This window comes from Panthera leo, chromosome A2, assembly GCF_018350215.1.
Source record: "Panthera leo isolate Ple1 chromosome A2, P.leo_Ple1_pat1.1, whole genome shotgun sequence".
In the NCBI taxonomy this organism is placed as follows: domain Eukaryota; kingdom Metazoa; phylum Chordata; class Mammalia; order Carnivora; family Felidae; genus Panthera; species Panthera leo.
In genome coordinates this window covers 25308421-25328476 of record NC_056680.1, presented here as the reverse complement: position 1 = coordinate 25328476, position 20056 = coordinate 25308421, and the positions used below count along the sequence as shown (strand labels likewise).

The 20056-nt window shown below is 37.6% G+C and overlaps 1 protein-coding gene across 11 annotated transcripts in view; it reads left to right on the top strand.

The window, feature by feature from the left end:
- The window catches only part of DNAH12 (dynein axonemal heavy chain 12), a 208735-nt gene that overhangs the window by 67067 nt on the left and 121612 nt on the right, over nucleotides 1–20056 (top strand). For all 11 annotated transcript variants that reach the window (XM_042929731.1, XM_042929730.1, XM_042929732.1 and 8 more), the window contains 4 exons: nucleotides 1826–2009; nucleotides 2135–2275; nucleotides 7331–7414; nucleotides 7918–8106. In XM_042929731.1, the coding sequence (XP_042785665.1) occupies nucleotides 1826–2009; nucleotides 2135–2275; nucleotides 7331–7414; nucleotides 7918–8106 (598 nt within the window). The remainder of the gene's footprint in view (nucleotides 1–1825; nucleotides 2010–2134; nucleotides 2276–7330; nucleotides 7415–7917; nucleotides 8107–20056) is intronic.

Sequence of the window (20056 nt, the reverse complement as noted above, 5' to 3'; positions counted from 1 at the left end):
TGTTCTCTGTGGACCTTGGTTCAACTTTCTTGAGAGAGCTTTCCATCTTCATTTTTTTCCCTGTAAAGTCACATGTAAAGTAGGCAATAGAGAATATGTCTTTGGGAGCTGAGAAATGTTTTTAGCCTGCTTCCTGCCTATAGAAAGTTGAGGTCTCAAAAGTTATGATTTTTTTTAAAGGCAGGATAAAAAAAATTAAACAGCTTCACATTGTGTAAATTTTCAAATGTAGACAAAAATAGATGGAATTGAAAAACTAAAAAAAAAAAAATACAGGAACTAATACAATCAACCCTTATGCATCTAATACGTGAGGATCATTTTTAAGTCTTGAACATTCACATGTTTTAGTCTAGACTCATGGTTTGTCAGTAAACTCCCTCAAAAACTTGGTAAACTTATTTGATTCCAGGCAGCTCTATGTGCCAGTAGCTACAACTACAGTCCTTACTAAGTCATACCTTTATAAATTTCCTTGCAGTATCGTTGAATTGATCAGGCTTAATTGGGAAGGCCACAAACTTAACCTATTTTTCCTGAATTATTTTATCCTCCTGAAATGATTACTGGAAACTATATTAATCTTTCATAGATTTTAATAAAGTGATACAATGGCCCTACCCTTAATGTGATCCTTGTTGCCAGGCTGAGTAGATTTTTGTTGTTCAAAGGCTTTCTCAAATTATCTTTATTTACCAGTTGGGAATAAGAATAAGTTGCTTATAGGTTCCTGAATTTCTGGACTCCCTCTGTTCTTTCATTCCAACTTTCAAACTGGCTATTTTTTCTGGGCTCATTTCTCTCCTGTAGTTCTTTGTTAAATGCAGCCATCAGCTGCCATCATATATTAATAATCATCTGTTTACTACCCTTTTTCCTAAAATGACAATTTCATTATGTATATTATCTGTATTCCAAGTTATCTCAACGAACAAATTTGCCAAATGTTTCATCATTGCATAACATTAATTGCCAATCTTTTTTTAGCCTGTAATAATGGTTAATTTGCCACCAACAACCTGGCCTCTAAGTCATTACCACATATTTAAGTCTTAAGAATACTTTACCCCCTTCTGGGAACTAATTTCTCTCCAGTAAGGATGGGCTAGATTATTCTTTAGAAACGATCAGTCACTAAAACCCAAATCTTAGTGACTTAAAAAACAAACAAACAAACAAAGGTTTATTTCCCATTCATGCTGTGTCCACTCCAGGTTAACAGGAAGTATCTGCTCATCATAATTACTCAGGGTCCCAGGCTATTGGAGCATCCACCATCTCAGCATGATGGTCACAGCTGTGCTAGAGGGAAAAGCCCTGTAAGAAGAGAGCTCTGTAGGCTCCGTTGCAGGCAATGATCTATACCCTGCTAGGAAGTAACACCCGTGTTTCCACTTGGTACTCATTAGTCACCTAGTATTTCAACAAGAGGGCGAGGAATCCTACTATGTGCTGGGAGAGAGGAGATTCAGAAGTATTTGGCAAAGAGCAAAAAGTAATTACCATAGTAAGTAAAGACTTCAGGAAGGGCAATCTTTCCCATTTATCTTCTTGGGAGGCTGAAAGTCTTTATTTTACTTTATTTTTTTAATTTTAAGAGTGCATAATTAAGTTTTCATTTTCATTTGGACATTTTTTTATTCTCTTTTGTAGGTAGTGGTATTAATGAAGAGAATCTTAGAAATCAACCAGTTCAGAAGTTAAATGTATTCTCGTGTCTGAGAAAAATTAATAGAATTTCAAAAATTATAAATACCAGTAAAACAGGAAAATAATTTACCATTATTTTTTTAGAATCATATTGTATAATTCTTTTCCTTTGTAGTTTTATGTTGGTAGGAGAGCCTTTTGCTGCTAAGACAAAAGTTCTGCATATGCTGGCTGATACTCTAACTCTTATGAATGAACGTGGCTATGGAGAGGAAGAAAAGGTTATTTATAGGACTGTAAACCCCAAATCCATTACTATGGGTCAACTTTTTGGACAGTTTGACCCAGTGTCTCATGAGGTAATCTACAGTATAAATATTCTCTTATTGACAGCGTGCTTTAAACCACGAAATTTGAAATGTTTTTATATGATCACTTTATAGTCTTATAAAGAAAGCTTCCCAACTCTCTTTTTCTTCCCCAGTGGACTGATGGTATTGTGGCCAACACTTTTAGAGAATTTGCCTTATCAGAAACACCTGACCGGAAATGGGTTGTATTCGATGGTCCCATTGACACTTTGTGGATAGAGAGCATGAACACAGTATTGGATGATAATAAAAAGGTAAATCCTCCTGATTAAAAGCAAAACTGATACACAATATGAATATACCAAACACTACTGAGCTGTAAACTTAAGAAGGGTTAAAATGGTAGATTTAACGTAAAATGATTTTTTTTTGCCAGTTATAAAACAAAATACATGTAAATATGCTTAAGCGATGTTATGTGTTCAACAACTAATTGACTAGGACTATATATTTAAAGCAAAGGGTGCAGCAAGTGTAGTAAGTTTATAGATTATCTTTTAAATGAAAACTATGCTATAATAAATTCTCTGCTTACTTTTTTTTTATAGAATAAAAGTATATTAAAACCGTTGTGTTAACAGGAAGGTGTGGTATTGTAGTAGGTGTTAAGTTGTTAAGTGACTCCTGTCTTATGGTTTCTTATAGAACTTTAATATTTTAGGAGAAAATAAAAGGGCCTTATTCCATTTTGAAAACATTGAATGCGGGGCACCTGGGTGGCTCAGTCAGTTAAGCTTCCCACTTCAGCTCAGGTCATGATCTCTCAGTTCATTGTGTTCAAGCCCTGCATCAGGCTCTCTGTGCTGACATCTAGAGCCTGGAACCTGCTTCAGATTTTCTCTCTCCCTCTCTCTGTCTCTCTCTCCCTCTCTCTTGCGCACGTGCTCTCTCTCTCTAAAAAATAAATAAACATTTAAAAAAAAAAGAAAACATTGAATGCTTCAGTACTTGTATGTGTTGCATTACCTTAGAAGCTGTGAAATATACAAAAGAACTAGAAAATAGAAGTCTTCTATGAGAGACCATATGTAAATTATAAAATGTGACTAATTTTAAGTTTAGATTCTGCGATTTTTTTTAAAACTTGTGCATTCACATAGCCATCATTTAAATAAAGATGCATAAAATTTCTTTCACTCTACAAGCTACACTCACTGATTCCTTCTGAATCAGTATACCCTCCCCACTGGGGCAATTGGTATTCTTTCTTCTACTGTGATAAATTAGTTTTGCTGGTTCTTGAACTTCATGTATATGGAATCATACTCCTGAGTATTTTCCTTCTTGTGGTCACTGTGGCATCTGTGATATTCATGGTGTTGTACTTCCATTTTACTTATTTATTCTTTTTATATCTGTATTGGTATTCCACTGCATATATCACAACTTATTTTCATACTTACATGAAATAACCACACTACTAAGTAAGCAAATTAATTTAATTAGCATTCAAATACACCAGCATATTTTCGTAGGTGGTTGGTCATTTATTCAAATTCCTTCTTTCAGTTACATTGATTGAGCTAAGAAGTAATAATGATTCAGAAGAGAAGAGGGGCTAATCAAAGTCGAATTCAGAGCCAGGTGGGAGGATTGTCCCATATTGGATGAAAGGAAAGTAGGAAAAGGATAGGTATAGATACAGGTGGATGTATGAATTTGATAGTGGAAATCTGAAAGCAAATCCTTTTGATGATTTATCTTTTCTTTGTGAAGTGGTAGACCCTAGTTCTTTGTACAGTGGAGGAGAAAAGGAGGAAGATTTAAATTAGCCATTGTGGAAAATGGGAAAGATAATTGCTAGGAAAGCACAGAAGCCTGTCTGAGGACTAGTAGTAGTAGTAGTGCCAAGGTCTGCCTTTGTGAGATTTTCCCTATCAGTCTAAGCAGCTTGGATGTGAGTGTAGATTATGCTGCTGGACTGGAAGTACAGAAAGACTTTGAAGATACTGGTATGAGAGTTCTAGAAGAGCTAGGCCATGGAAGGAAGCTGCTTAACAATGACGGAAGTGAAAACAGCAGGGATATGAAAGTGGAGAGTAAGTGGAGTAGATGATTGGGTAGATGAGTAGTCAATGAGTGAGAGCACTGGATGCATCGGAGACTGGAGGCAGAGACTGGGAAGCTTGAATTTAGTATTTCAGAACTGTGTAGTGTTCCAGGATAGAAGGTCCCAGGTGTATAAACTGGATGGCTGGAGTGCAGTAGGAAAAACCTAAGTGAAGATAGGGTAGTCAAGGATCTGAGGGGCTGCCATATTGAGATGCCCCCCCCCCCCCTCACAAACAGTGGATCAGGCCAGAGTGAAAAAAATTGAGCCATGTATCAAAGGCTTTAGCTAACGATGGGAATGCTGAGGTGCTGGTGAGTGACAGCAGGGAGCATGGGTTGTCAAAGGAGCAGAAGGTGGAAAGGGTGGGGTAGAGTATTTAGGAAACACTATGGGGGAGTGAGGAAGAAGCTGACTCCATCTCCCAAATAAGAAGTAAATAGGAGGATGTTTGCTGAAATAATCTGGTAGGAAATTAAAAGTTTTATAGGCCAGCACTGTCCAAAACAACTTTCTGCAATAATGGAAATGTCTGCATTGTCCAGGAAGGTAGATACTAGTCAAATGTGGTTATTGAGCATTTGAAATTTGGCTAGTGCAGTTGAAGAACTGACTTTAAATCTTATTTCACTTTAACTACTTAAGATGAACTTATTTAATTAGTTAAATTAGATTTAATTAGTAAAAAGTATAAATAGGCACATATGAATACTGGGCTAGCTTATCAGACAATCCAGCTCTAGGCCATCCATTTATTTTACAGAGGTCCAGGAATGCTAAATGCCACATTGTCGACATTTAACTAGATAGGGGCAAAACTGGGACTAGAGTGATGGTTGTAGAGAAGAAACCCGGAAAAATAAATGAAGAGGAAGAATTGAAAAAAAAACAATGTAGAAATGAAATTGGGATATCAAAAATTAATATTATTAAAATTATTAAAAGTTAATGATAATTCCAAAGGTAGATGCCAAGGAAATTGAGAAGATGAGATGGCTTTAATAATAATGAACAAGAAAGGAATTGGGCAGAAAGGAAGCAGTTGACAAATTGAGATTTTTTACATATTTGATTGCAGAGGAACATTTTATTTTATTTTTTAAGTTTTTATTTAAATTCTAGTTAGCATAGAGTGTAATATTAGTTTCAGTTGTACAATATAGTGATTCAGCACTTCCATACCTCACCAGGTGCTCATCATAAGTGGACTCCTTAATCCCCATCACCTGTTTCATCCATCCCTCCCACCCACTTCCCCTCTGGTTACCCTCTGTTTGTCCTCTATAGTTAAGAGTCTGTTTCTTGGTTTGCCTCTCTCTCAAAGAGGAATGTTTTAGATTAAAAGTGATCTATATCCGCATATTAAATGCAGTGCATGGTCCTTGATTGAATTTTGGTTTGAGTAAATCAGTTGAAAAGATATTCCTGTTGTCATTGAGGAAATTTGAGTACTGGCTGAGTATTAGATCATATTAAGGACTTATTGGTAATTTTGTTAGGTGTGATAATGTTACTGAGGTAATATAGAAAACAGTTTATTTTTTTTTAAGTTTATTTATTTATTTGGAGAGAGAGAGACAGAGCGAGTGGGGGAGGGGCAGAGAGAGAGAGGGAGAGAGAGAATCCCAAGCAAGTGCTCTGCACTGTTGGTGGAGAGTCTGATGCATGGCTCTATCTCACAAACCATGAGATCATGACCTGAGCAGAAACCAAGAGTTGGACATTTAACTGAGACACCAGGTGCCCTGAAAACTCCTTATTTTTTAGAGCTGCATATTGACATATTTGGATATGAAATGCCGTGGTGGGCATAATGCTCTTTAAAATACTGTTTTATTCCTCAGTATCCTTTTTTTAAACGTTTATTCATCTTTGAGAGACAGAGAGAGAGCATGAGTGGGGAAGGGGCAGAGAGAGGGAGACACAGAATCCGAAGTAGGCTCCAGGTTCTGAGCTGTCAGCACAGAGCCCGATGCGGGGCTTGAACTCATGAACTATGACATTATTACCTAAGCCGAAGTCGGATGTTCAACCGACTGAGCCACCCAGGTGCCCCCCTTTTTTTTTCAAAAATAATTTCTGCACCCAACATGAGGCTTGAACTCACAACCCCAAGATCAAGAGTCGCATGCTCTACCAACTGAGGCAGCCAGGTGCCTCTTAAAAATACTTCTTTATAAAAGGAAGCAAATGTGGGAAAATCTTAATGTTGGTTAAGTACAGGAGATGGGTATATTAGTGTCCATATTATTCTTTATTTTCAATTTTTCTCTTTTTTTTTTATTAACAAAGAGACCTTTTGACAACTTTATAAAGTCAGGAGTATTTCATGTAATTTTAAAAAAATTATTTATTTAGGGGAGGCTGAGTGGCTCAGTTGGTTAAGCATCCGACTTCGGCTCAGGTCACGATCTTGCAGTTCATAGGTTTAAGCCTCGCATTGGGCTCTGTGCTGACAGCTCAGAGCCTAGAGCCTGCTTTGGATTCTGTATCTCCCTCTCTCTCTGCCCCTCCCCTGCTCATGCTTTGTCTCGCTCTTTCAAAAAAAACAAACATTAAAAAAGATTAAAACTATATATATTTAAATTCATGTTAGCTAATATATAGCGTACTATTGGTTTCAGGAGTAGAACCCAGTGATTCATCACTTACATATTACACCAAGTGCTCATTCCAATGAGTGCCCTCCTTAAGGCCTATCACCCATTTAGCCTATCCCTCCCACCCAACTCCCCTCCAGCAACCCATGTAATGTTTTTAAATGTTTATTTAGTTTTGAGAGAGTGTGATTGGGGGAGGGGCAGAGAGAGAGGGGGACAGAGGATCCAAAGGGGGCTTTGCTCTGACAACCGAGACCCCCTTGTGGAGCTCAAACTCAAGAACCGTGAAATCATGATCTGAGCCAAAGTCAGATGTTTGAATGACTAAGCTACCCAGGTGCCTGACCGATGTAATTTTATTAATAGCAAGGACTGAGATTTGTATAGGATTTTTGCAGTATGTCATGTAGTTCTCCTCCCGCCTTACTCTATGGGAGAGAAATTAACCGAGTTTATAGATGAAGAGGCTGAGAGTCAGAGATGTTACGTATTTGCTTACCTAGTAAGTAATTGACCGAGCTAGATCTAGCTTACAATTTTCTGGCTTTTATGTAATACTTACATCACAGGATATACATTATCTTATACCTACAATATATTTTTATTTGAGAAGTTTGAGTTTTTTAAAAAATAAGTGTTTGAAATATAATTGCCTTTAGCTTTGCCTTATGAGTGGAGAAATCATTCAGATGTCCCCTCAAATGAGCCTCATCTTTGAAGCAATGGACCTTTCCCAGGCCTCGGTAAGTTCATGTTTTAACATAACAGTAGATTGTTTATTTGTTCATTTGGTCAATAAGTATTTTTTATTATGTGTCAGAAGACTAGTTAGGCACCAGAAATACTAAGATGAATAAGCTATAGCTTATGCTCATTTAGGAAGGATGAGAAGCATGCTAATAAATAATCCCACTATACTGCTGCATGTAAGTGCTCTAAGAATATGGAGGGGGTGGGTACCCAAGAGGCGAATGGGTAGAGGAGGACTATGGAAAATGTCTGAGTATTTGATCTGGCTTTGAAGGGTAACACTTCTCTAGGGAGATTAGTTGGGGCTGGGCATTCCAAATCATGACAACATGATATGTAAAGTTCTGAAGCCATGACACATCTGGGAGGCTGTAGAGGAAGACAGGTGCTAGATCATGACAGGCCTTTTAAGTCATTCAAAGAAGTAGTTAATGACTGCCAGGTACTACTGGCATGAAAGCAACATTGGAAAAAAAACTTGTCTTTTTTTCTCTAGCCTGCCACTGTAAGCCGCTGTGGCATGATTTATTTGGAACCCTCACAGTTAGGATGGGAACCAATTGTATCCTCGTGGTTGAATTCCCTGAAAGGACCTCTACAAGAACCAGATCATCAAGCTCTTCTGAGAGGACTCTTTGACTGGTTAATAAAGCCCTCTTTAAAACTTCGTAAGAAAAAATGCAAGGTAACACTGTAATTCTCTAACCCACTCAAGTTTCTTTAGTTTTCATTCAACTTGACTAAGGCTAAAGTCACAATAAGTAGGATAAATAAACAAAATCAGTTTCCCCTTGACATTTAATATCCACTTTTTAAAATGGAATATTTATTGTGATAATCAGTAATTCACATGCAGTTGTAAAGAAGTAATAGATTTCATGCTAATTTCACCCTATTTCCCCCAATAGTAACATTTTTGCAAGACTATATTATATCACAACAAGGATATTGACATTGATATTATCTACTGATATTATTCAGATTCCCCTAGTTATATCTGTACAGGTGTGTGTTTATCTCTCTGGGTTTTATTTTAAAATTTTTAATAATTTATAATTTTAAACATAAGTGCAACTTTGTACCCTTTGCCCAAAGTCTCCCCATTTCCCCCACCTCCCCACCCCTGGTAACTGCCCTTTTACTTGTTCTATGTATTCAACTTTTGGATTGTACATATAAGTGACATCATGCAACTTTTTCCTTTCTGTGTTGGACTTTTTCACTTATCATAATGTCTTACAGTGGACCCATATTGCAAATAACAGGATCTCTCTTTAAGTCTTAATAATATCTATAATTTAGTATTAATAATTTAAGTCTTAATAATATTCTATTATATATATATATATATGTATATATATATATATACACACATATATATGTGGCAATTTCTTTATTTGTCCATCAGTGAACACTTAAGTTTGTGTCCCTATCTTAGCTATTGGGAATAATGCTACAATGAACATGGAAGTGCAGATATATATTTTTTTGAATATAATATTTATTATTATTTATTTTTAATATGAAATTTATTGTCAAATTGGTTTCCATACAACACCCAGTGCTCATCCCAACAGGTGCCCTCCTCAATATCCATCACCCACTCTCCCCTCCCTCCCACCCCCCATCATCCCTCAGTTTATTCTCAGTTTTTAAGAGTCTCTTTGGTTTGGCTGCCTCCCTCTCTAACTTTTTTTTTCCCTTCCCCTCCCCCATGGGTTTCTGTTAAGTTTCTCAGGATCCACATAAGAGTGAAAACATATGGTATCTGTCTTTCTCTGTATGACTTATTTCACTTAACATAACACTCTCCAGTTCCATCCACGTTGCTACAAAAGGCCATATTTCATTCTTTCTCTTTGCCACGTAGTATTCCATTATGTATATAAGCCACAATTTCTTTATCTATTCATCAGCTGATGGACATTGAGGCTCTTTCCAAAATTTGGATATTGTTGAAAGTGCTGCTATAAACATTGGGGTCCAAGTGCCCCTGTGCATCAGCACTCCTGTATCCCTTGGGTAAATTCCTAACAGTGCTATTGCTGGGTCATAGGGTAGATCTATTTTTAATTTTTTGAGGAACCTCCACACTGTTTGCCAGAGCGGCTGCACCAGTTTGCATTCCCACCAACAGTGCAAGAGGGTTCCTGTTTTTCTGCATCCTCTCTACATCTATAGTCTCCTGATTTGTTCATTTTAGCCACTCTGACCAGTGTGAGGTGGTATCTCAGTGCAGTTTTGATTTGTATTTCCCTGATGAGGAGCAACATTGAGCATCTTTTCATGTGCCTGTTGGCCATTTGAATGTCTTATTTAGAGAAGTGTCTATTTATGTTTTCTGCCCATTTCTTCACTGGATTATTTGTCTTTTGGGTGTGGAGTTTGGTGAGTTCTTTATATAGATTTTGGATACTAGCCCTTTGTCCAATATGTCATTTGCAAATATCTTTTCCCATTCCAATGGTTGCCTTTCAGTTTTGTTGATTGTTTCCTTTGCATTGCAGAAGCTTTTTATCTTCATGAGGTCCCAATAGTTCATGTTTGCTTTTAATTCCCTTGCCTTTGGGGATGTGTCAAGTAAGAAGTTGCTGCTGCTGAGGTCAGAGAGGTTATTTCCTGCTTTCTCCTCTAGGGTTTTGATGGTTTCCTGTCTCACATTCAGGTTCTTTATCCATTTTGAGTTTATTTTTGTGAATGGTGTAAGAAAGTGGTCTAGTTTCATCCTTCTGCATGTTGCTGTCCAGTTCTCCCAGCACCATTTGTTAAAGAGACTGTCTTTTTTCCATTGGATATTCTTTCCTGCTTTGTCAAAGATTAGTTGGCCATACTTTTGTGGGTCTAGTTCTGGGGTTTCTATTCTATTCCATTGGTCTATGTGTCTGTTTTTGTGCCAATACCGTGCTGTCTTGATGATTACAGCTTTGTAGTAGAGGCTAAAGTCTGGGATTGTGATGCCTCCCGCTTTGGTCTTCTTCTTCAATATTACTTTGGCTATTCGGGGTTTTTTGTGGTTCCATACAAATTTTAGGATTGCTTGTTCTAGCTTTGAGGACAACGTTGGTGCAATTTTGATTGGGATTGCATTGAATGTGTAGATTGCTTTGGGTAGTATTGACATTTTAACAATATTTATTCTTCCAATCTATGAGCACAGAATGTTTTTCCATTTCTTTGTATCTTCTTCTATTTCCTTCAAGAGCTTTCTATAGTTTTCAGCATACAAATCTTTCACATCTTTGGTTATGTTTATTCCTAGGTATTTTATGATTCTTGGTGCAATTGTGAATGGGATCAGTTTCTTTATTTGTCTTTCTGTTGTTTCATTGTTAGTGTATAAGAATGCAGCTGATTTCTGTACATTGATTTTGTATCCTGTGACTTTGCTGAATTCATGTAGCAGTTCTAGCAGACTTTTGGTGGAGTCTATCGGGTTTTCCATGTATAGTATCATGTCATCTGCAAAAAGTGAAAGCTTGACTTCATCTTTGCCAATTTTGATGCCTTTGATTTCCTTTTGTTGTCTGATTGCTGATGCTAGCACTTCCAACACTATGTTAAACAATAGCAGTGAGAGTGGACATCCCTGTCGTGTTCCTGGTCTCAGGGGGAAAGCTCTCAGTTTTTCCCCATTGAGGATGATATTAGCTGTGGGCTTTTCATATGATGTTTAAGTATGTTCCTTCTATCCTGACTTTCTCGAGGGTTTTTATTAAGAAAGGATGCTGGATTTTGTCAATGCTTTTTCTGCATCGTTTGACAGGATCATATGGTTCTTATCTTTTCTTTTATTAATGTGATTTATCACATTGATTGATTTGCGAAAGTTGAACCAGCCCTGCAGCCCAGGAATGAATCCCACTTGATCATGGTGTATAATTCTTTCTATATGCTGTTGAATTCGATTTGCTAGTATCTTGTTGAGAATTTTTGCATCCATATTCATCAGGGATATTGGCCTGTAGTTCTTTTTTTTTTTTTGCTGGGTCTCTGTCTGGTTTAGGAATCAAAGTAATGCTGGCTTCATAGAATGAGTCTGGAAGTTTTCCTTCCCTTTCTATTTTTTGGAACAGCTTGAGAAGGATAGGTGTTATCTCTGCTTTAAATGTCTGGTAGAATTCTCCAGGGAAGTCATCTGGTCCTGGACTCCTATTTGTTGGGAGATTTTTGATAACTGATTCAATTTCATCGCTGGTTACGGGTCTGTTCAAGTTTTCTATTTCTTCCTGTTTGAGTTTTGGAAGTGTGTGGGTGCTTAGGAATTTGTCCATTTCTTCCAGGTTGTCCAGTTTGTTGGCATACAATTTTTCATAGTATTCCCTGATAATTGCTTGTATTTCTGAGGGATTGGTTGTAATAATTCCATTTTCATTCATGATTTTATCTATTTGGGTCATCTCCCTTTTCTTTTTGAGAAGCCTGGCTAGACATTTATCAATTTTGTTTATTTTTTCAAAAAAACAACTCTTGGTTTCGTTGATCTGCTCTACAGTTTTTTTTTAGATTCTATATTGTTTATTTCTGCTCTGATCTTTATTATTTCTCTTCTTCTGCTGGGTTTGGGGTGTCTTTGCTGTTCTGCTTCTATTTCCTTTAGGTGTGTTGTTAGATTTTGTATTTGGATTTTTCTTGTTTCTTGAGATAGGCCTGGATTGCAAGGTATTTTCCTCTCAGGACTGCCTTCGCTGCATCCAAAAGCGATTGGATTGTTGTTTTCATTTTCATTTGTTTCCATATATTTTTTAATTTCTTCTCTAATTGTCTGGTTGACCCATTCATTCTTTAGTAGGGTGTTCTTTAACCTCCATGCTTTTGGAGGTTTTCCAGACTTTTTCCTGTGGTTAATTTCAAGTTTCATAGCATTGTGGTCTGAAAGTGTGCATGGTATGATCTCAATTCTTTTATACTTATGAAGGTCTGTTTTGTGATCCAGTATGTGATCTATCTTGGAGAATGTTCCATGTGCACTTGAGAAGAAAATATATTCTGTTGCTTTGGGATGCAGAGTTCTAAACGTATCTGTCAAGTCCATCTGATCCAATGTATCATTCAGGGCCCCTGTTTCTTTATTGATCCTGTGTCTAGATGATCTATCCATTGCTTTAAGTGGAGTACTAAAGTCCCCTGCAATTACCACATTCTTATCAATAAGGTTGCTTATGTTTGTGATTACTTGTTTTATATATTTGGGGGCTCCTGTATGCAGTGCATAGACATTTATAATTGTTAGCTCTTCCTGATGGATAGACCCTGTAATTATTATATAATGCCCTTCTTCATCTCTTGTTACACCTTTAATTTAAAGTCTAGTTTGTTTGATATAAGTATGGCTACTCCAGCTTTCTTTTGACTTCCAGTAGCATGATAGATAGTTCTCCATCCCCTCACATTCAATCTGAATGTTTCCTCAGGCCTAAAATGAGTCTCTTGTAGACAGCAAATAGATGGGTCTTGTTTTTGTGTACATTGATACCCTATGTCTTTTGGTTGGAGCATTTAGTCCATTTACATTCAGTGTTATTATTGAAAGATACGGGTTTAGAGTCATTGTGATGTCTGTAGGTTTCATGCTTGTAGTGGTGTCTCTGGTACTTTGTGGTCCTTGCAACGTTTTCCTCACAGAATCCCCCTTAGGAGCTCTTGTAGGGCTGGTTTAGTGGTGATGAATTCCTTCAGTTTTTGTTTGGGAACACCTTTATCTCTCCTTCTATTCTGAATAACAGACCTGCTGGATAAAGGATTCTCAGCTGCATATTTTTTCTGTTCATCACATTGAAGATTTCCTGCCATTCCTTTCTGGCCTGCCAAGTTTCAGTAGATAGGTCTGCCACTACTCTTATGGGTCTCCCTTTGTAAGTTAGAGCATGTTTATCTGTAGCTGCTTTCAGAATTTTCTCTTTATCCTTGTATTTTGCCAGTTCCACTATGATATGTCATGCAGAAGATCAATTCACATTACGTCTGAAGGGAGTTCTCTGTGCCTCTTGGATTTCAATGCCTTTTTCCTTCCCCAGATCAGGGAAGTTCTCAGCTATGATTTGTTCAAGTACACCTTCAGCCCCTTTCCCTCTCTCTTCCTCTTCTGGAATTCCTATGATACGGATATTGTTCCATTTGATTGCATCACTTAGTTCTCTAATTCTCCCCTCGTACTCCTGGATTTTTTTATCTCTCTTTTTCTCAGCTTCCTCTTTTTCCATAATTTTATCTTCTAATTCACCTATTCTCTTCTTCGCCTCTTCAATCCGTGCTATGGCTGCCTCTATTTTATTTTGCACCTCATTTATACCATTTTTTAGTCCCTCATGACTATTTCTTAGTCCCTTGATCTCTGTAGCAATAGATTCTTAGATGTCCTCTATACTTTTTTCAAGCCCAGCAATTAATTTTATGAATATTATTTTAAATTCTTGTTCTGTTATATTGCTTAAATCGTTTTTGATCAATTTGTTAGTTGTTGCTACTTCCTGGAGTTTCTTTTGAGGAGAGTTCTTCCGTTTTGTCATTTTGGGTAGTCCCTGGGGTGGCGTGGAACTGCAGGGCACTTCCCCTGTGCTGTCTGGAGAACTTGTGTTGGTGGGTGGGACCACAGTCAGACCCGATGTCTGTCCCCAGCTCACCACTGGGGCCACAGTCAGGCTGTTGTGTACCTTATCTTCCCCTTTCCCAGGGGCAGGACTCACTGTGGAGTGGTGTGGCCCCTGTCTGGGCTACTTGCACACTGCCAGGCTTGTGGTGCTGCTTCAGTGGGATCTGGTATATTAGCTGGGGTGGATCCACAAGGTGCACAGGGGCGGGAGGGGCAGGCTTAGCTTGCTTTGCTGTCAGTGGTCCCCTGCAGGAGGAGCCCTGCAGCACCCAGAGGGAGGCAGACCCGTTGGAGGGATGGATCCACAGAAGCACAGCATTGGGTGTTTGCGCAGTGCAAGCAAGCTCTGTGAGGGGAGCTGGGGGATGAGAGAGGGATACGGCACTTGCCAGCGCCTTCATTCCCTGCCAAGCTGAGCTCTGTTTTCTGGGGTTCACAACTCTCCCTCCAGGTGTCCTCTCGCCCTCCCAGCTCTCTGAGAGCAGAGCTGTTGACTTATAACATTCCAGATGTTAAGTCCCGCTGGCTGTCACAACACACTCCGTCTGGCCCCTCCACTTTTTCAGGCCAGACTCGGGGGCTCTGCCTTGCCAGGCTGGTTGCCTCTCCACAGCCCCAGCTCCCTCGCACCAGTCCATGTAGTGCGCACCACCTCTTCGCCCCTCCTACCCTCTTTCTTGGGCCTCTTGTCCATGCTTGGCTCCGGAGAGTCCGTTCTGCTAGTCTTCTGGTGGTTTTCTGGGTTATTTAGGCAGATGTGGGTGGAATCTAAGCAATCAGCAGGACGAGGTGAGCCCAACATCCTCCTACACTGCCATCTTCCAACTAATATCAGGTATATAGTTAAGGTACTGATTTCATGTCCTGAAGAGGGAATGCTAGATTAAACATTCTATTTTTAGTTTTTTGAGGATCTTTCATACTGTTTTCCACAGTGACTGTGCCAATTTACATTCACACCAGCAATGCACAAGGGTTCTCTTTTCTCCACATCCTCACTAACACTTGTCACCTTTCATTTTTCTACTCATCCTAAAAGGTGTGAGGTGATATCTCACTGTGGTTTCGATTTGCATTTTCTGATGATTTGTGATGTCAAGTGCCTTCTCATATACCTGGTTAGCCATTGGCATGTCTTCTCTGAAAAGTGTCTATTCAGGTCCTTTGCCCATTTTTAAATTAGATTGTTTGGGTTCTTTTTTTATATTATATGAATTTTTATATATTTTTGATATTAACCCCTTATCAGATATATAATTTGCAAATATTTCCCCTCAGTTTATAGGTTGCCTTTTCATTTTGTTGATGATTTCCTTTACCGTGCAGAAACTTTCAGTTTGATGTAGTCCCACTTTATTTTTGCTTTTGTTGCCTGAGCTTTTGTCTTATCCAAAAAAATCATTGCCAAGGCCAATGTCAAGGAGACTTTAAAGACAAATATTGTTAAAATGTCTATACTCCCCAAAGCGATCTACACATTCAATGCAATCCCTATCAAAATAGCACCAGCATTCTAAATGCCAACAATTCTAAAATTTGTATGGAACCAGAAAAGACCCCGACTAGTCAATATAATGTTGAAAAAGAAAACCAAAGCTGGAGGCATCACAGTTCTGGACTTTAAGCTGTTTTACAAAGCTGTAATCACCAAGACAATTTGGTACTGGCACAAAAGCAGGTACATAGATCAATGGAACAGAACAGAGAACCCAGAAATGGACCAACAAACGAATGGCCAACTAATCTTTGACAAAGCAGGAAAGAATATCCAATGGAAAAAAGACAGTCTCTTCAGCAAATAGTGCTGGGAAAACTGGACAACAGCAACATGCAGAAGAATAAAACTAGACCACTTTCTTTCACCACACACAAAAATAAATTCAAAATGGATGAAAGACCTAAACATAAGACAGGAGACCATCAAAATCCTAGAGTAGAAAACAGGCAGCAACCTCTTTGCCTCTTTGCGACCTTTCCTATAGCAACCTCTTACTAGACGTCTCCGGAGACAAGGGGAATATAAGCAAAAATGAACTAAGAACTCAAGATAAAAAGCTTTTGTATAGCAAAGGAAACAACAAAACTAAAAGGTAATTGACACAATGGGAGAAGATATTTGCAAATGACATATCAGATAAGGGGTTACTATCCAAAATCTATAAAGAACTTATCAAACTCAACACCCAAAAACAAAATAATCCAGTAAAGAAATGGGCAGAAGACATGAATAGACACTTTTTCAAAGAAGATATTCAGATGACTCATAGACACATAAAAAGGTATTCAACATTGCTGATCATCAGGGAAATACAAATCAAAACTACAATGAGATATCGCCTCACACCTGTCAGAATAAACTCAAAACACAAGAAACAACAGGTGTTGATGAGGATATGGAGAAAGGGGAACCCTCTTGCACCGTTGGTAGGAATGCAAAATGGTGCAGCCACTCTGGAAAACAGTATGGAAGTTCCTCAAAAAGTTAAAAAATAGAAGTAACCCTATAATCCAGCAATTGTGCTACTAAGTATTTATCCAAAGGATACAAAAATACTAATTTGAAGTGTTACATGCACCCCGAAGTTTATAGCAGCATTATCTACAATCGCCAAATTATAGAAGTGGCCCGAGTGTCCATAGATAGATGAATGGATAAAGAAGATGATATATATATATATATATACATATACATATGTATATGTGTATACGTATGTATGTATGTATATGTATATATGTGTGTATATGTGTATTCCATGTATGGAATTAGAGTTGTATTATGCTAAGTGAAATAAATCAGAGGAAGACAAGTGGAGTCTAAGAAACAAAACAGATGAACACAGGGGAAGGGAAGGAAAAAAAGGGAGGCGAACCATAAGAGGCTGTTAAATACAGAGAACAAACTTAAGATTGCTGGAGGGTGTGTGTGTGGGGGGGATGGGCATTAAGGAGGGCACTTGTTGGGATGAACACTGTGTATTATATGTAAGTAAGGAATGACTACGTTCTACTCCTGAAACCAATTCTACATTGTATGCTAATGTGAATTTAAAGAAATACTTTTTCTTTTTTTTTTTTTTAAAAAGGAGCTTTTCCAGGGTGCCTAGGTGGCTCAGTAGGTTAAGCGTCTGACTTTGGCTCAGGTCATGATCTCACAGTTCGTGAGTTCATGCCCCGCATCGGTCTCTGCACTGGTGGTGTGGAGCCTGCTTGGGATTCTCTCTATCTCTCCCTCCCTCTCTCTGCCCCTTCCCCACTTGTGCTTTCTCTCTCTCTCTCAAAATAAATACACAAATAAACTTAAAAAAAGAAGGAGCTTTCCCCCTATGTTTTCTTCTGGGATTTTAATGGTTTAAGGTTTTACATTTCAGTCTTGAGCCCCTTTTGAGTTAATTTTTGTGTATGGTGTAAGATAATAAAAGTTTCATTCTTTTATATGTGGATATCCATTTTACTGAACACCATTTACTGAAGAAACTTTCCTTTTCACATTGTGTTTTCTTGTTGCCCTTGTTAAAGATCAGTTGACTCTATGCTTGGATTTATTTTGGATTTGCTATTCTGTTCCATTGGTTTATATGTCTGTTTTTATGCCAGTACCATATTGTTTTGATCACTGGAGCTTTGTAATATAATTTGAAATCAGGAATTGTGATGCTTTCAACTCTTTTCTTCTTTCTTAATATTATTTTGGCTGTTTAGATAGAGTCTTTGGTGGTTCCACACAAATTTTAGAATTTTTTTTTTTTATTTTTGCCATAGGAATTTTAGCGTTCATTTATTTTTGAGAGAGACAGAGTGTAAGTGGGGAGAGGGGCCGAAAGAGCAGAAGACACAGAATTTGAGGCTGGCTCCAGGCTCTTGAGCTGTCAGCACAGAGCCCATCACAGGGCTCAAACTCATGAACCGCGAGATCATGACCTGAGCCGAAGTTGGACGCTTAACCAACTGAGCCACCCAGGTGCCCCTGCCATTGGAATTTTGATAGGAATTACTTTGAATCTGTAGATCCCTTTAGGTAGTATGGACATTTTAACAATGCCAATTTTTCTAGTCTATGAGCACAGGATACTTTTCCATTTATTTGTGTCTTCTTCAATCTCTTTCATTAATGTTTTATAGTTTTCAATGTACAGATATTTCATGTTCCTGGTTAAATTTATTCCTAAGTATTATATTCTTTGTGATGCTATCATAAGTCAGATTGTTCTCCTGATTTCCTTGCCAGATAGATCATTGGTGGTATAAACAAATGCAACTGATTTTTTTTTCCCAAATGATTTTTCATCCTGTAGCTTTACTGAGTTAGTTTGTTTTAAAAGGTATTTTTTTGTATGTGGTCTTTAGGGTTTTCTATGTATAAGGACATGTCATCTGCAAATAGAGATCATTTTACTTCTTTTCTGATTTGGATGCCCTTTATTTTGTTGTCTAATTGCTCTAGTTAGTACTTCTTGTTGAAAAGAAGTGGTGGGAGTGAGCATCCTTGCCTCACACCAGATCTTAGCAGAAGAGCTCTCAGTTTTATGCCATGGATTATGATTTAACTGTGGGCTTTTCATAAATGTCCTCTATTTCATTGCAGAGATTTCCCTTTATATCTATTTTGTTGAGAGTTTTTATCAGAAATGGATGTTAAACTTTGTCAAATGCTCTTTCTGAATCTATTGAGTTGAGAATGGGATTTTTGTCCTTCATTCTGTTAATGCAGTGTATCACATTGATTAATTTGCATATCTCTTGCATCCAGGGATAAATCCCACTTGGCTATAGTATGTAATCTTTTTGGTGTGTTGAATTCAGCTTGCTAGTATTTTATTGAGGACTTTTGCCTCTATGTTCATCAGAGATATTGGCCTATAATTTTCTTTTCTTGTGGTAGCTTCATCTGGTTTTAGTATCATGGTGATTCTAGCCTCATAGAATGAGTTTGGAAGTATTTCCTCTACTTCTAATTTTTGCAAGAGTTTAAGAAGGATTGTATTCTTTGAATGTTTGGTAGAATTCAGCTGTGAAGTCATCTGAACTTTTCTCTGGGAAGTTTTTCATTACAACTTCAATCTCTGTTACTGATATGTTCAGGCTTCCTATTCTTCTTGATTCAGTCTTGGCAGGTTGTATATTTCTAGGAATTTATCTATGTCCTCCAAGTTATCCAACTTATTTGTATATAATCATCCATAATTATCCCTTGATGATCCTTTTTATTTCTGAGGCAGTCGTTGTGTGCTTTCTCTTTGATTTCTGATTTTACTTATTTGAGTCTTTGTTTTATTCTTAGTCTAGCTAAGAGTTTATTGTTTTTATTTATATTTTCAAAAAAAGCAACTCTTCGTTTTGACTTTTTTTCTATTGTTTTTCTATTCTCTATTTCATTTATTTCTGTTCTGATCTCATTTGTTTCATTATGCTAACAATGGGTTTAGTTTGTTCTTTTTCTAGTTCTTTGGGGTTTAAGTTAGGTTGTTTATTTGAGATTTCTTTTTTATTTATTTTATTTTATTTTTATTTTTTAATGTTTATTTATCTTTAAGAGAGAGAGAGACAGAGTATGAGCAGGGGCAGGGAGGGACAGAGAGAGAGGAAGACACAGAATTCGAAGTGGGCTCAAACTCATAAACTGTGAGATCAGGACCTGAGCTGAAGTCGTGATGCTTAACAGACTGAGCCACCCAGGTGCCCCGAGATTTCTTTTTTAATATAAACATTCATTGTTATAAACTTCCCTCTTAGTACTGCTTTTGATGCATCTCACGAGTTTTGGTATGTTGTGTTTCATTTGTCTCAAGATATTTTTTTATTTTCCTTTTCATTTCCCCTTGGACTCAGTAGTTGTTTAAGACCATCTTTTTTACATGTGTATTTGTGAATTTTCCCATTTTCTTGTGGTTACTGATTTCTAGTTTTATTCCATTGGGGTCAGAAAAGATATTTGATATAATTTTAATCTTAAATTTGTTGACTTGTTTTGTGACCTAACATGGGGTCTGTCCTGGAGAATATTCCATGTGAGCTTGAGAAAGAATACGTATCCTTCTACTGTTGGGTG